This window comes from Eublepharis macularius, chromosome 8, assembly GCF_028583425.1.
Source record: "Eublepharis macularius isolate TG4126 chromosome 8, MPM_Emac_v1.0, whole genome shotgun sequence".
Classification (NCBI taxonomy): domain Eukaryota; kingdom Metazoa; phylum Chordata; class Lepidosauria; order Squamata; family Eublepharidae; genus Eublepharis; species Eublepharis macularius.
The window spans coordinates 128730143-128746859 of record NC_072797.1 but is presented as its reverse complement, the minus strand read 5'-3'; the positions used below and the strand labels follow the sequence as shown (position 1 = coordinate 128746859).

Sequence of the window (16717 nt, the reverse complement as noted above, 5' to 3'; positions counted from 1 at the left end):
AACAGTGCTTAACTAGATGAATCTTTGGCCCGATCCAGGAAGACACTGCTTACGTTCTCCTTTTACTTTGAATTTCTCTGGGTTGACCTGATAGTTGCAGTTTGAAACATAAACTTAACTCCGGGCAATCTCATGCAGTCTTCATGTAATGGCACAACTTGATAATGGCAAAGGAATATCCAAATATCTTGAAGCAGGACTAATTTGGTTTTCCCAGCATTGGATCCTATCAGCTTTTTGATGTCACCCAATTCACTTCTTCACTGCAGCTCTCATTCTTCTTGGCTTTTCTACACAAGGATTCCCAGCACAGTCTTTTAAGTGACTAAAAGTGGACCTGCCTCTCTTTTTCACCAGTGGAAAAGTTGGTAGGATCTAACCACATAAACAGAATTTGTGGGGAACCAGGCTAATGAAGGCTTTACAGTTCTTCAGTCTATGTGCCTCTTTAATGTGAGTGTTGCTGTCTGGACTCTTGGCAGTTCCTCCAGCAGTCCGACTGAAGTGCTAAATGATACGTTGTTCAGGCACGTGATGCTCATCAAAACACAAAAACAGGGTGGCCCTTTACCAAGTGATAACTTAACCATGGCATACATATTGACTCTTCCACCATCTTTGAAAGTTTTAGGGAAGATTCTTCCTATGCATTCGTATCTATTCGGAAAACTGTAGAGGTAGAGAAGTGATGAAGTTCTTTTCACCATGCAACAAGACGTTACAGACGATGGTGGTGAAGCAGGTAGCTCGTCCTACTCAAACCCAAACTAGGGTCCTTTCTTACATCAGAATAAACTGCGGATTCTTAAAATCATAGTTTTGCAACTGACAGGCCAATTTCTCCATCTTCCAGCAGGGAGAACACTCTCTCGAAACTACCATTTCTGTGGACAAGCAGCCGAAAGGACAGTGCTACTCAGCGAGTTGCTTTGTGAATTCAGATGTTGCAAACCACACTTAGTACAGACTTTGGTTAACAAGCCAATTACAAGTCATAGTTTGAACTTCCTGTTAGATGCCTGACCAGAGGGGACTTTCCAAAGCAGTTTGTGATTATAGCACAAGTATCCCCTGTCCAAATGTCAAAAATCTCACTGGACAATCTTTTGGGCAGGTGGGCTTTTCATTTGGCTTTGGAATAGAAGCACATAAGAAATACCTAACTTTAGAAAAATGCCTTTCTACAAATGTCTCCTTTTTAAAAAGATTTTTAAAATGTGTATTGCATTGTTTATGATGTACTTTAGTATATAAAAATTTCCTTTGTGACTTGTTTCTAATTGTATTTATGACTTTCTTTTCTAGGCCTCTGGAACCAGTTCATCTTGAAGCTAGTCAGCCATTATGGAAACCATTGACATTCCAAAACAATATCTATCTTATCTTATCTATCTATATATATCTACATATATATATTATTATTTAAAAAGCAGCCAAAATCAGAGAAAAGGAACAGGGATTTAATACTTTTTTAATGATTATTTTTGTGAAACATGTACTCTTTTCATACGGGTGGCTTTTACAAGCAACTTTTATCATTGTTCCATTTTAAAACTAATCATTGTGGTTCGTGGCAATGTTATGATTGTTAATCCAATTGAGATACCATAATTTGGAGGAGGATTCTGGAATACGTTAAAAGAATCATGTATGGATGCAGATTTGAAATGCATAAATGGGTCAAGTATCTTCTCCTCATGGTTACTTTTAATGAGCATAACTCTTTAAAATTTAATGGATAATGACTGTTCTGGAAGGAAAAGTCCTTCATAGATTTTTTTTAAAAAAGAAGTGAATTGAACAATATATTAATCGTTTTGGGTTTCTCCCTCCCCCCCCCCCTTTTTTTTTTTGCAATGGGATGCTAATAGAATCCAGCAAGTTCTAAGTATCCAGTTTGTTCTCATTAACACATTCAACAATGTATACCTAATGCATTAAAAAAAAACACTAACCAACTCCTCAGGTATTTAGATATTGAGAGAGCACCCAAACCTGTGAAGGATGTGCTATAGGGCATATGAAAGGATGAGTTTTATATGCAACTTTTTTCCTGAGTTACTTTCTTTGTCCCCTCGTGTTGAATATTGTCCTTTGCACACGGTTGTCCTTTTTGAACTACGCAAATACTTAAAAAGAAACAGTTGAATAGCAGGCGTCTAAAGTTCAGCCTTAGATATATTCCATCACTGTTCATCCGCGATCACATGGAAGGATGCTGGGAGTCGAGTGGGGAAACTGTACAACTATACAAAAAAAATTAAGTACTGTAAGTCATTTGCGTTTTCCTTTACTGTTGAAACCATTCCTTGGCTGTGTGCTTATTCTATATTCAGTAATAAGTGGAGTCCAATGGGAAAGAGCAGGTAAACATCTTTTTGAAATGTCACTGCCTTAGCATCTAAAGTCGTTCTTAAGAGTGGCCTCTGTGCGTTCAGGCGCATGGGATCCGAATGCCACATGAATACTTCAGAAGCTTCCGGAAAGCAATATTTGTGTCCCTTGCTGCTTTCCGACTGTTCTAGAATTAAGCTGCATAAAGAGAAGGTCACCCTAATATCTCACTTTCTTAGCAGCAAAGGATTCAGAACAAGGGTGGAGCCCAAACAGAATTCAAGGTATGCCATATTCCTAGGATTTTGTTTGCTTATTAGCCACCATCACCCCCCAATTCATAGTGCTCTTTCCCAGTATTTTCCCCCCTCTGGTCTCTGAGTCCAGGAGAGAAAGTGCTGCACGCAGAAGCAGTTTTGAGAAGAAAAGTACAGCTCATGCTGTATTTTACTTTAACCACCAACATCTAAATGCACCCACTCCATAGGAATTCATTTTAGCATGTGAGACTGCTGTTTTTGCCTTCAGTTGACCTGCTAAATTTGTGGAAATATGTGGAAATCCCTTTTGGGCCTCTTAACCTTGGGGACATTCAGAACCTAGAGGCATTAAATCTAGATTCTGGATAGTCCAGGTGTTTGGCTTCCTCGTTGTTCCTGTGGCTGCCAGTTCAGCACAGCGGTAACAGGGTTTCCCACATGCCATGGGGCCTTTTCCAGAGTTCTTTTAATCGGCAATTGAATATCATTATAATAGTCTGTGGGTCAGGTTCACTGAATTCCCTGTTTTCATTTTAAAAGGCATATCTCCACAATGAAAGGGGTTAGAGACTTTTTAAAAAATGGAACCGGGGAATTTGCAGAACCTAATACACAGATTGTTATAACATTATAATGATACAAACAACAAAGCCCGTTGTATGAAAAAATACAACAGGCTCTAGAAAATTGTTGTTGGTCATTTTTTATTTTCCATGAAACATAACAATCAGTAGCACTTACTCCAAGGAAACCACCTTCAGGATTGCAGCCAGGCTTCTTTAGGGAGGGAGAATAAGCTCTGCACAATCCAGCGGGGACCACTCCCAGGCAACCGTGGATAGGCGCCCAGTGCTTCTGCCTTCTCCTCGGCGACCCTCAGGTGAGGCACAGGGAGGAGTGCTTAGGCTGTCAATTCGGTGGACTCCCTCCCAGCAATGCGCCTGTGCAAAGATCCATTTGTATTCTGCTCTTCTTCCCCTCAGCATCCTCCAACTCTGACCTGGGGGCCACCACAAAGCGCCTGCTTGCCACTGCAAGGGGGTTTGGCGGATCGACAGCCTGAGCACTCCTCCTGGCGGCAAGCAAGTGCTTCACAGTGGCCTGGAGGCCAGAACGAGAGGGCACTGAGGGGAGGCGTGGGGAGGAGGGCTTAGGCCATCAATTCGGCGCATCCCATCCTGGCGGCAAGCTGGCACTTAGCAGCAGCCTCGAGGCCGGCCAGAGGGTGCCCACACGAGGATAAAAAGTGAGTTGTCGCCAATACGGCTTGCCTTTTATATAGTAGAATAATGATGTTCAGTTGCCTTTTTAAAAACAAAAAAAGCCTCCCCTGTGGCGGGAGGGAAACAGCTGGGTGTGTCCAGGAGAATCCAAACTTTTCAATCTACACAGCCATCCAGGCTTTATTGTGATCTTTCCCAAACTTTGCCACAAAGCAGGTTTGGAAAAGATCGGAGAAAAGCTGGAGAAAACCCAGGAGGTATACAAATGTATCGCAATGCTGTGAGGGAGGAGATCTCCCAACAGCGTTGAAGCAGGGGCAAACAACCTATGTGGAAAAGGTCTTCATTATCTCTGTCTCTTTCTGGTGCACATTTGTGAAAGTAAAGAGTTTCAAGAGACACTTACATGAACAATTGATCTGTAACAAATATGTTCTTTTCCAGGGAATGCGGAGACTCAGAGAATACATGTGTAGGTCTCATTGATTTGTAATGTAGGGGAGGGGGAGATAAAACAACAAACGCACGCAATAACAGAACTCAAGTTATGAATTCACCTGATTGGCTGTGCAGGTCACATCGAAACTAAATTTAAATTCTTATTTATATGCTGCCTCTCACATGGTGAAAATGATACTGTGTAATCACCAGTCTGATAGGAGCTAGCAAGTAATACAAATGATGCTACAGACAGCAAAAAAGAAAATGAGGTGCTCCGATTACTTCCATAGAAGAGAGTTAAATTATTTTGGAACAGGTGAGCAAGCAGCCCCATACCTGACATATCACATACAGTTCTTGAAGTGAACTAAAATTATTGTGTCCGTAGTTTTTAGCGCCTTTAGGTCTTTCCTTTTTTTAAATAGTGTAAGGGATTATGCTATACGGTCTCTAAATTTTTACAAATATTATTCCAACAAAAATGATTTTCACGTTAACCTTCGTATTTGTTTGAATATAACATTTAAACCACATTTGGTAGACTTCCCCACCACCACCCAATCCAATATTTCAGTACAATTTTGACATAAAATTAACATGGGGGACTTTTAAAATTTTATTTATGAGATGTAAATCATAAATATGGTAAATCAGACCACACTCTGTTAAGAGCACTGGAAAATTTTCCGATTCAGTTTTCTTTCTGGAAAACCCATATCACTGGTCAGGGAGAAGGCTAGGCTCCGGCTCCTGGTTTTCTATATACAGGGAGTTTTGTTTTCCAAGTAGGTGATTTGGTGCAGGGGCATTCAATCATGTACTTTCCCACCTAGTGCCTGGATTGGTATAGCCCAGGAGTAATCTATCGCATCTGGCATTCATAGAACTGAATGGCAAACTTGGTAGATATTGTATTGTCGAAGGCTTTCATGGCCGGAGAACGATGGTTGTTGTGGGTTTTCCGGGCTGTATTGCCGTGGTCTTGGCATTGTAGTTCCTGGCGTTTCGCCAGCAGCTGTGGCTGGCATCTTCAGAGGTGTAGCACCAAAAGAGTGCTACACCTTTGAAGATGCCAGCCACAGCTGCTGGCGAAACGTCAGGAACTACAATGCCAAGACCACGGCAATACAGCCCAGAAAACCCACAACCACCATTGGTAGATACTGCTTTCCAGAAGTTTCCAAAGTTTGACGGCATAATTGCCATGAATGTGTTTTCTCAAAGGCCTCTTGTAGAACTTTATTACTGGTGAGTAATTTTCATTTATCTAGCAAAGAGAACTTCTCCATATTGTGTGTTAAATTCCTTTCTCATTCCTGGAACTTAACTACATGATGAATGCTAATATTCCCATTGTTTGGCTTGTTGTAACGGTAAATGCTTATCGTGTAATTGCAGAGAATAATTTCATGATCTGTTCATGCGATATATTCCTTTTTGTTACAATTTTTTTAAAAGAACTATTTTTGTTAATGTAAAGTTAAATATTTCAGAGCAGAATTTTTAAACTTTATTGCACTAAATGCAAACGTGGAGAGGGAGAGAGAGAGAGAGAAGTTATGCCTCAGTGGTTGGTTCACTCCTTAAGAAAATTTCTGGGGAAAAGAGCTACTGTTCTAGATAAGCTTAGCTAAAGGGTTGCGGAAATGGGTGTAGAGATGCTCATTAGAGCTGAATGGCCAATGTTTTTTATAAATGGCTGTTTGATTATGTGCTTCCTTGAAAAGGATCAGACCTTTAAAATTGCTGCTGAGGGAAACTTAGCATTCTGTAATAATTAACTGGTGGTCTTTGCTGTGTAACTAAATGCTTCAAGCTCCATTTTTATAAATCATCAGACATCTTAATCGTTTCAAACTACTTGCAATAAAATTCAGGACAAGTAATACAAAACAGGAAAGGAGAATCCTTTATCAGTCACAAAACCAGTCCCTGGAAGTACATTTTAAGACTAGCAAACTAGATTAGCTTATGTTCCTGCTAACACTTGAACCCTACCCGCTTCACTTTAACCAAAACAAATAATACCATGACCATTCGCTAGGTCTGTTGACATGAATCCCAGTTTGAACGCATGTTATGTTAGCAGGAACAAGGCATAGTCTAGGCTTAAACTAGAGCACTGCGTTGAGTCTCTTTTAATGTATATATTACATGTTACTGTAAGGATATTTAGGAGGAGAATTAAGAAGAGCCTTAATTTGTGGGAAGAGGGAAGTTCGATGGTTCTGCCACAACACCGGACTTTGGATGCAGTTTGGTTAAGTCACTGCGGTTTGACAACAACAATGAAAATAAAAACTGGGCTCAGCAGGTTGAAAACCACAGAAGTGGGATTCCAGAGTAAGGGAAATGACGGGTCACTGAAGTGGCTGCTCAACTGAAGCTGCAGCTAACCTCAGTTTCAGGAGTTGAGATGAGAAGCTTGGATTCAGCTCACTTTTGACGATAACAAAACCAACTGCTTGGCCAGATTCTTCAAGCTCGTTGTGTTCCCTGCTTTCGAGGAGCCCCGGAAAGAAAGATGCTTTGAATTTGCAACTGGAAATTGTAATCAGAAACAAAAATTTTGTATTTTTGTATAACTTGATTGTGCAGCATTTTTATATACAGGTCCTGTTTTACAAATAAATTTGGTTTCTTAACATGGTGTTTAAAAAGTTTTATGGCTATTACTTCCTCTAGGCTGCTGTGGTCTTGAAGAAGGCGGCGGGGGGGGGGGCTGGAGTTTCCTCTGCTTTTAGAAGCTGCCTGATTGATTATTCAACTTCGGGACACCTCAAGTACACCTCAGACTGGCAGAGGTAGTAGCAACGAAGTCCTATATACAACAATCCACGAAGAAGAAATGTTTCCTGCCGCGTGGAATAACAGGCCCATTTAAGCCATTGACGGTAGGACCGCTGGATCTTTGCCTGTCAGATTGCTCTTAAGTTTTTTCTATGGAGCTGTATTACTTTGTGCAGTTTTTCAAAATCTAGGAGACACAGAGAAGAGATGATGATGATGATGATTATTATTATTATTATTATTATTTAGATCCTTTGTACACTGCCTTTGGGGGCCTCCAAATCAGCCAACAACAAAACCTCATCAAAATCATGAAAACCACTGACAGCATGCATTAAAAAAGGAAAAGGGCACTGTCTGATAGTCGTATCAAAGTCCTGGAACGGTGTGTCTTTTTCCATGAGGCCAGTTTATCAGATTTCTTCTGTGTCTGTGTGGGTTTTTTTTTAATGTCAAAAGCAGAGAGAATTGGGTCACGTCTGCAGTGCTGGCAGGGAAGTTTTCCTCACAACCCTTCCCCTCATGCCATGTTCCTGATCTTAAATTGCTCCTCTTTCTTCGCCCCCCATTCCCAGCTGCCAGGTGCCCTGCAGAGGACGGCATCTCCACCTGCCGCCTGAAGCAGTGACGGTTTTCCCACATGTGCGAGGTGCCTGTCAAAACCAGATCGGGGCGTCCGACCCCATCTCGCCGAGATGGTCTTTCCCTCTGTTTCGAGTCAGCTTTCTTGTTCCCTGACACAGTTTCATCTTGTGCTTTGCTTTCAATAACAGAAGCCCCTTGAGGCCTGAAGAAACAGCCAAGGATTTGGCAATACTCCGAAAATTGAGACCTGAACATTACAATATGGGGCTGTCTGCTCAGCAGGGTGACTCTCTCATCTCTTCCACTGCGTGTTCCACTCCTTTTGATACCCCCCCAATTGTCTAATTAACCAGAGCAAGTCGAGCAGAGCAATTTCCGGCCCCTTTGTTTACTGCAAAGCCACTTAAGCAACGTTTTATACCTAAAGGGAGTTTAATTTATCTGAGAGTGTTGCATGTGGTCCAGGCCATTGTGAAAATCTGCTGAATTATGGATACTTTTCATCAACCAGTCAAGCAACCCGGCCTCCTGCATACAGATGGGACCGCGTACTGTGGAACTAACTACTCCTTAATTCCTTCATTTTGACTGTCAAATGTCAGTTTTGAGGTGACGTTGATGCACAAAGTATTCTGGAATGCCAATATGCAATTGACTATCTTTTTTTTTTTTGGTAAGCAATGCTGCTAGACTGGAATTAATCCCATACAAATGTGAATAGGGGATAAAAAGCAGAAGAGAGACAGTTTTAGACCCAGTTTGTAAAATGCCCACCAGGACAGGAAGGGGGACAAAGTAAGGAGTTCCAGATCCAGTTCAAGGTGTTAACCTTTGGTGTTTAAAGCCCTTCACAGACTGGGACCTGCGTACCTGCGGGACCGCCTCTTCCATTACGTCCCCTGCAGGGTGTTGCGCTCTGCAGACAAGCAACTCCTGGTGGTCCCCGGCCCGAGGGACATCCGTCTGGCCTAACCAGAGCCAGGGCTTTTTCTGCCCTGGCCCCGGCCTGGTGGAACGCTCTCCCGCTGGAGATCCGGGCCCTGCGGGACCTGTTACAGTTCTGCAGGGCCTGTAAAACGGAGATGTTCCACCGGGCCTTTGGCTGAGTGCCAGCGGGTGTCCCCCTTCCATCCCAGACCACCACTTCTTCTGGGGCTGCCCTCGGCCATCTGCTATGCCCGTATACAGACTCCCAATATTTGTTTAAATAGCCTGCTCCTGGACTATTTTAATGACTTTTAAAAAATTATTATTGATTTTATGTTTTTTTGACTTTTAATGTATTTTTTTAATGTTAGCCGCCCTGAGCCCATCTGTGGGGAGGGCGGGGTATAAATCAAACCAATCAATAAATAAGGGGCCATATTCTGCAGAAATCCTCCATGGTCTGAAGCATACTTGTGAGTGGCACATACAGGATCCTTTTTGAAGTTCCAGGTGGACTACTTCGTGTCACAGAAGGGGGCGTATATGCGCTGTATATGTACTATATAGTGAAAGACTGTATCAGACTGGGTTCTGGGAGAACCAAGTTGGAACCCCTACTATGCCATGGTAACCCTGAGCCAGTCAAACACTTTCAACCTTAACTTACCTTATAGGGTTGTGGTGATGATAAAATGGAGGCGAGGGGAACAATGTAAGTCAGTTTAGGTCCCCACTGGAGAAAAAAGTGGGGCATAAATAAATAAATAGATTTTATAGGCAAGCAGATAAAAGTACTTCCACATTATATCCTTTTGAAAAAACAAGTAAACTTTAAAATGTTTCTAATTGGCTGTCATTTCCTAACAAATCTAAAAGGATATCTTCGGGACCACCGAAATCTCTGTTCTCCCATTGATGACCGCAGGTAGGCATGTTTTTGGCCTTAGGAGAGGAGGGCGGGTTTCCCCCTCCCCAGCAGAACTCAGACCTCTTTTGTACATGAGGCAAGAGAGTTTCCTCAAGGTGTGCAACTTTATGTAGGCTTGAGGGCTCATTAAAATGTTCTGTGGTCGGTGAAAAGCCCTTACACGTACTTAATTTGCACACTGCAGATCTGTGGGCCTGGTGGATATTGTGTTAGCGTGCTTCCTAAGCACACACATTGTAATTTGTGCAGGTTGCAACCGCACAGTTTTAAGTGAGATGCTGGAGCCAGAAGAAAGGGGTGTGCCGTATCAAAATCATATTTAAATTGGTCTTTAATGAGAGCCACTGAGACTCATGTTTGCTCCTGTTGGCGTAGCCTTGTCCCTTCATCTTTATACCACCACCATGGGTTTCATTTCTTGGTCATGCCACAGTGTGACAGAGCCAAGGAACCGTTTGGAATATGCCTATGACCGTATTAATTAACTGATGTTTTACATTCATTTGGTGGACATGGGAAATGCAAAAACAGAAGAAACAGCCTGGCAACATTATGCTCAGTGGCAGATTCTACCTCCACACTTGGCTGCTGCCAGGTCCCTACAGCTCAGGCAACACTATTTATATTTCCTTCAAGTCTCAACACTTTCTAATTTGTACAATGGTACCCCGAGGAAGCTTCTATTAAGTTCAAAAGTCTCTGGTTTACAATTTGTCAAGGTTGAAATCACTCAGCTCTTTCCTTACAACTTCCTAGAAACAAAATAGTATATCAAACGCCCGAGTGGCAGACCAACTCAGTCAGGAAGCTAATTCTCACAAAGAACGAAGGTCTGTCCTGTACCACTGTAAAGAGCAGATAAAGGCTCGTAAGATGTGAACGATCTGGAGGGAAAGTGTTCAGTCAGTCAATGTGGAAGTCTGGGTCTGTGTGTGAGGGGAGAGTGTTATTCTGTGAGGAAACAGCTGAGGGAAGAAGTTGGTGGGTGTGGATGAAATCAGCCTCAGTGGCGAGGGAACTTTTGGGAACTCGGAGAATTCCATGTCCTCTTTTGGAGATACCGTTAGCCTAAGTGGCTACTGTGGGGGAAATTAGTGTTTGGAACTGAGTCTGTGTAGAAAGATTTGAAGAGCTGTACCTATGTTGAAACCACTCCACGTATTAATTACTCTGAAACCATTATGTTTAGGAATTATTCTGAAACAATTATACGTACTTATAAATTCTACCAACTATAACAAAGCCTTCCTATGCTACAAGTCAAACTGAAAGAACTAAAGTGAGAGGCTTTGGTGGCAGTGAAAACTTCTGGAGAATACAAGTCAGGGAGGCAGCAATATACAGGTCTCATAAAAGGGGCAAAACATTCATCCCCCTTACAAAAATTAAAAATTCTACAGCTCAAATCTTGCACAGCCAGAGTGGCTAGGCTCAAACTCATCTCCTTGACAGAGGGTTTTCTATAAGGAGAAATTATTCCCTCCTCTTCTTCTATTCACGTATGAACATAGGGTTGCTATCACAAGACTGGCAACCGGTAGGAGACTCATCAGTGACACAGGGACATCACAGGTGACGCTCTAGCATTTATTCGAAACTCTATGGTTTAAACAGAGTTTTGGTTAAATGCTCAAGCATTGCAGTTGATACCAATTAGCCCCCATTCCCTCCCCATTTTTCTCCGGCTGCTCAACTGGACAACAGAAGGGAGTGGGAAATCTTCCATCTGCAGTGGGAAACTGGCAACTATATCAGAAGAACAGCCCTGTTGCATCAGAACAAAGATCCATATAATCCAGCATCCTGTTTCATGCAGGGACCAACCAGATTTCCCAGACATCTGCAAGCAGGGTGCAGATGTTGAAGATGTCCCTTTTTATTGCACCCAGGACAGGCATTCAGAGTGCTATGGCTTCTGAACATGGATGTTCCATGTTGTTATTGTGGGTAATATTTATTGGTGGACCTGTCCTTCATGTATTTCCTCTTCTCCTCCCAAAGGCTCTGTCAGTTTCATCTCCCTCCTAGGAAGTGAAGAGGAAATAAACCCTCTGAGGAACCATCTTTGCTGGCTCTGTAGAGAGGAGAAATTGACAGAGCCTTCCGATCTGTCTTTTAAAACTCAACTTTCCTGCTAACATTGTGACTTCCTTCATGTGCACATTCTCGTGTAATTCCTCTTTTGTAGTAGAGCTCTCAGTTGTAGGAATCAAGGGCGAGTTCACAGTCTAGGGCCCCCTTTCTTAGAGTAGTCACACACCTTGGTATAAGTAAAACTGTATTATTATAACAGAGATAAACAGAACTTGTAATGCTGGATACAGAACTCCCCCCTCAAAGGCCCAGAGTCCCAGGATGACAGATGGCCTATTAAGTCAGGACAGTGGCGTACTGGGGTGGGGGAGCAGAGGGGCAATCGCCCTGGGTGCATAATTTTCAGGGGGTGCTGCACCAAGGAGAGACTGCGCTGTGTCTGTGGGAGGCCGCCCATACCACTCTGGCTGCCTGCAGTGCCAACAGGGCGGCTGGCTCACCGGGTGCCAAGCAGGCCTTCCTGCAGCGGCTGCTGGCCAAGGAGCATGCCGAGCTGGCGACGACAGTGTGGGTAGCTGCAGCAGACGGCTGCCAGGCTAAGGGATGGGGAGATGAGCAGCCTGAATCACGGGAGCACTCCTGGGAGGTGGCCGTGCCCTGTGCGATGGCATCACTTCATCATGCAGTCCCAGGAGCACGCACGTGCACCGTGTTCGTGCATTTGGTGTCGGGGGTACCACCTCCTGCTGGGAGTTGCCCCGGGTGCTGGCAACTCGCGCTACGCCACCGAGTCAGGGCCTTACTCACAGTCCCCTAAATGTGTCTTCTGGCAAAATCTGAAGTGTATTGCAGTTTCTGAATTCCTGGTCACCAATCTGAAGGGCAGAGGGCAATCTCAACTCCCCTCTGTCTGGAGATCAGGGGGCGGGGCCACCAGCCATGTGACCATTTTCAAGAGGTTTCGGAACTCCGTTCCACCACATTCCAGCTGAAAAAAAGCCCTGGCCCTATCACAACTGATAATTAACAATAAAACAAGTCACATCTTATGTTTCCTTTTGAGACTAATTATTCAAGGTTAAATATCCAACATACCTCAAAATAGTCTTACATATAAATGTTGGAATTAGATGATAATAGGCAGGAGACCTGCAAGGACTTGGAGGAAGCATTTGATTGTCCCCTTTTCTTCTTTTCCTTCTCTGAAAGCACCACAAAGCCTCTCCCCGTTTCCCTGCTTCCTTCTGTCCTTCCCTCTTAACAGCCAACCTAATATGAACCTGCCTCATATTGAATCAGACCACTGGTCCGTCAAGGTCAGTACTGCATATTCAGACCAGTAGCGGCTCCTCCGTGGACTCAGGCCTTCCACAGACTGTCTCCTACCCTGTCCTTTTAATTGGAGACGCCAGGTGTAACGCTTTGCATTTCAATAGTTTAGATTTTATTTCTGCTTGCTAACGTGGGGTTTTTAAAATTGTTGCTGTGAGTTTAAATCCAGACCTCCGAAGAAAGAAGGAGGGGGCTGGATGAATGAATGGAGTGTAATCTGACGGGACAGTGGTTGTACCCTAGGGGGAGTCAACTGCAGTTTCAGTCAGAGAGCTGGAAGAAAAATGTCCATTCTGGTCAAAACACACAAGCTGTGTGCAGCCTGAGAGTGCCTGTGCATTTCTGAGAGTGGGTTCAGACATGAGGTAATTCAACAGCTCTTTATTTAGCAGGAACACAACAGACACTGACTGACTGAACAGAAGCCCTCAATATATATACAGCAGCTCCACCCCCAGAATAACTGATAGCCAATGAGAATACATACTTTACAATACCATCATCTGCATAAACTATATACAATGTTTGAAGTAGACAGGCCACTGATTGGTCTTTATTATAGAGGACCAATTGGCTGCTGTCTTGAGAAAGTAACCAGTAATATTGCAGGGATTATGGACCAATGAGAATGCAGGCTTTGGGAGCCTTGACTGAACCTCAAGCTCAACACAGTATAGTGCATTATAATCAATACAGTAACTACTTTAGAGGCCTTGCTCGGCCCAGTACACAACAGAGAGAAAAGTGTGTGGAAGCCTGAAAGAAGTCTCATTCTGCCAAATTCAATGAATCTGTGTGAAGTTCTAAGAAATTCTGTCTAAATCAGGCAAACTGTGTGTGTCCCTGAGGCAGCCTGAGTATACCTGAGAGTTATTCTATCTAGGTCAGGCAAGCTGTATGGAAAGGCCTGAGTAAATGTATTTCTGCGTGGGTGTGAAGACAGTTTACTCTGTTAGTGAAGACCTGTAGGGAAAATTAGACGGTGTGACTGAGTCTGTGAAAATACCAGTAAGAAGATAAAATATTGGAAACTGCCAAGCTTAAGAACGATTCTAAAACCAATATGCTTTCCAAAACTCTGTAACCATCACACGTATGTACTTACAAATACATTCTATTTTTGTTAAAGAAAAAAAATCCTTTTTGACCTCACAACGATCGTCACATGCTGACCATTCTGTCAAACTACCATCTGTAACAGGCTTTCCTATATTACCAACATTTGGTGGCAGTGAAAAGCTTTGGGGGGAGTCGTGGAAGCAATAATATACAGGTCACACAAACAAAAAGGGAAGGTTTCTTGAGGTAAAAGCTTGGGTAAAATAGAGAATCACTCACAAAGACTAAAGACTGTTGTGACAGAATTATAATATCAACAAGAAAATTAGATTTATATATTGCCCTTCAGGACAAATGAATGACACACTCAGAGTGGTTTACAAAGTATGTTTTTATCCCCATAACAATCACCCTGTGAGATGGGTGGAGCTGAGAGATCTCTGAGAGAGCTGTGACTGAGAGCTAAGCTACAAGAGACGAAGAGGAGCACGTGAAGGGAGTTGCAATATTAGCTGGGAAGCTGAGTTTTAAAAGACAGATCGGAAGGCTTTGTCAATTTCCCCTCTCTACAGAGCCAGCAAAGATGGCTACTCAGAGGAATTTCCTCTTCTCCTCCTAGAAGGGGAGGTGAAACTGACAGAGCCTTCAGGAGGCAAAGAGGAAATTAACAAACCCTCTGAGCAGCAATCTCCCTGGCTCTGTAGAGAGGGGAAATTAACATAGCTTTCTGATCTCTTTTGAAACTCAGCTTCCTGGCTAACATTGTGACTCCCTTCACTTACTCCTCCTCCTGTAATTTCTCTCTCGTAGCTTAGCTCTGACCCAAGATCACTCAGCTGGCTTCAAGCAGAGGTGTGAGGAATCAAACCTGGCTCTCCAGATTAGAGTCCCGCGGCTCTTAACTACCCTCCTGTAGACAGTTGAAATTGACAGAGCTTTAGTTTTAAAAGAGGTGAAATTGACAGAGGGTAGTTTTAAAAGGCAGAGCCAGTGGAGATCGCTCCTCAGAGGGTTTGTTAAATTCATCTTCACTTCCCTGAAGGTTCTGTCAATTTCACCTCCAGTTCCAGAGGCAAAGATGAAATGAACAAAGCCTCTGTCAGTCTATGGAGAACAGGATACGTTGAAGTTGACTCCCACTCCTTGCAACAAGAAATCCAAGCTCTCTCAAGGTTCTTTAATGAGATAGCATAGCTTCAGCATATATATGTCCATAGATTACACAGAGGCAAGTAAAAGCATCTGGCTGTACACAGGTCCTTTGTTGAGAATGACGTATGGAGTGCTTGCTACAAAGTTTCAGTCCCTCTACGTAAGCCCCCCCCCTTGGTGCCCAACCAGCTGGGTACAGTCAGTGGGAGAGTAGGACGGAACTGTCCCAAGGCCGCTGTGGTGAGCCATCTCAGATAAGAGCGCAGCCTTCCCAGGAGCTGGACAGCTTATGTGAAAAATAGACACACAGGAGATGATTGCAATAAATCACAAAGATGGAGGGACTGTGGACAACAGACCTGACAGCCTCTGAGGAGCTATCTCCAGCTCTGTCTTTTTAAACTACGCTTTCCAGCTAACACTGAGTCTTCCTACACTTGAGCGTCCTTGTGTAAGATGTCTCATGTAGAGAGTCTGTTATGGCTCAGCTTTGCAGGTGGTGACAGATAATAAAGAACAGACCAGTTTTCAAGTAAGCTTGTCCACTGTTAACTAACAGTTCTACTCTGCAGTACTCGGACCTCATCTGGACCATTCTGGACATTTCACATTAAGAAGAACATAAGCAAACTGGAATGGGTTCAGAGGAGGGAAACAGAGATGGCCAGGGGCCTGGAGAAAGTCCAATGACACGGGATCTCGTTTGGGGGCATGGTTGCCAATTCTAGGTTGGGCAATTACTAGAGATTTGAGGGGTGAAGCCTGGGGAGAGAGGGATCTCAGCAGGATATAATAGAGTCCACCCTCCAAAGCAGCCATTTTCTCCAGGGGAACTGATCACTGCGATCTGGAGATCCAGGAGATCTCCAGCCACCACCTGGAGGATGGCAACCCTAGTGATAAAGTCTAGGGAGCTGGACAGATAAAATCTACCTACCAGTACATATTTATCCCATACTCTTTCCAGAGAGCTCAGGGCAGCATATTTTCTATATAATCACACAACAACCCTGTGATGTATATTAGACTGAGAGAGAAAAACTGGCCTAAGGTCAGTTGGCAAAGGGGGGACTCGAACTGAGGTCTCCCAGATCCACCAACCTTAACATCATACAAGCTCTCCTTTCTGCTTCAGTGTTAGGGCAACAATGGCCACTTGTAACCAGGGGACATTTCGTAGAAAAAGAGCCAGAGGAACTCATTAGCATAACTCATTAGCATATGCCATGCCCCTCACCATCACCAGAAGTGTGTCATTTGCTTAACTGATTTGCATATGCCACACCCCCTGACATCACCTATCCTGGCTGTTTTGGACCCAATCCTGGCCATTCAGGGCCGAATTTGGGCCCAAAATGGCAAAAAGGGGCTGAAAATGGCTGAAAAGGGGCCCAAAATGGTCAAGATCAGGCTGCTACTGAGCAGGAGAGTGATCCACCACCCGTCAGAGGCCCAATCCGGGCCGTTTTGGCCCCAATCCAGGCCGAAATGGGCCCCAAATGGCTGAGAGTCAGGTGGGCGGGGCCACCTGTCATGTGACCTCTTTGGGGAACTGCTGGAACTGCATTCCTGTGCGTTCCCCCTCGAAATGAGCCCTGCTTGTAACTAAAATATATATAGTGAAGAGTCCAGTAGCACCTTTAAGACTAACC

At 43.7% G+C, this 16717-nt stretch overlaps 1 protein-coding gene across 1 annotated transcript in view; it reads left to right on the top strand.

The window, feature by feature from the left end:
• Window positions 1-5326, top strand: part of SLC44A1 (solute carrier family 44 member 1) — a 136030-nt gene extending 130704 nt beyond the window's left edge. The window contains exon 16 of the mRNA XM_054986321.1: window positions 1306-5326. Within this exon, the coding sequence (XP_054842296.1) occupies window positions 1306-1329 (24 nt within the window). The 3' untranslated portion in view covers window positions 1330-5326. The remainder of the gene's footprint in view (window positions 1-1305) is intronic.
• The last annotated feature ends 11391 nt before the right edge of the window (window positions 5327-16717 follow it).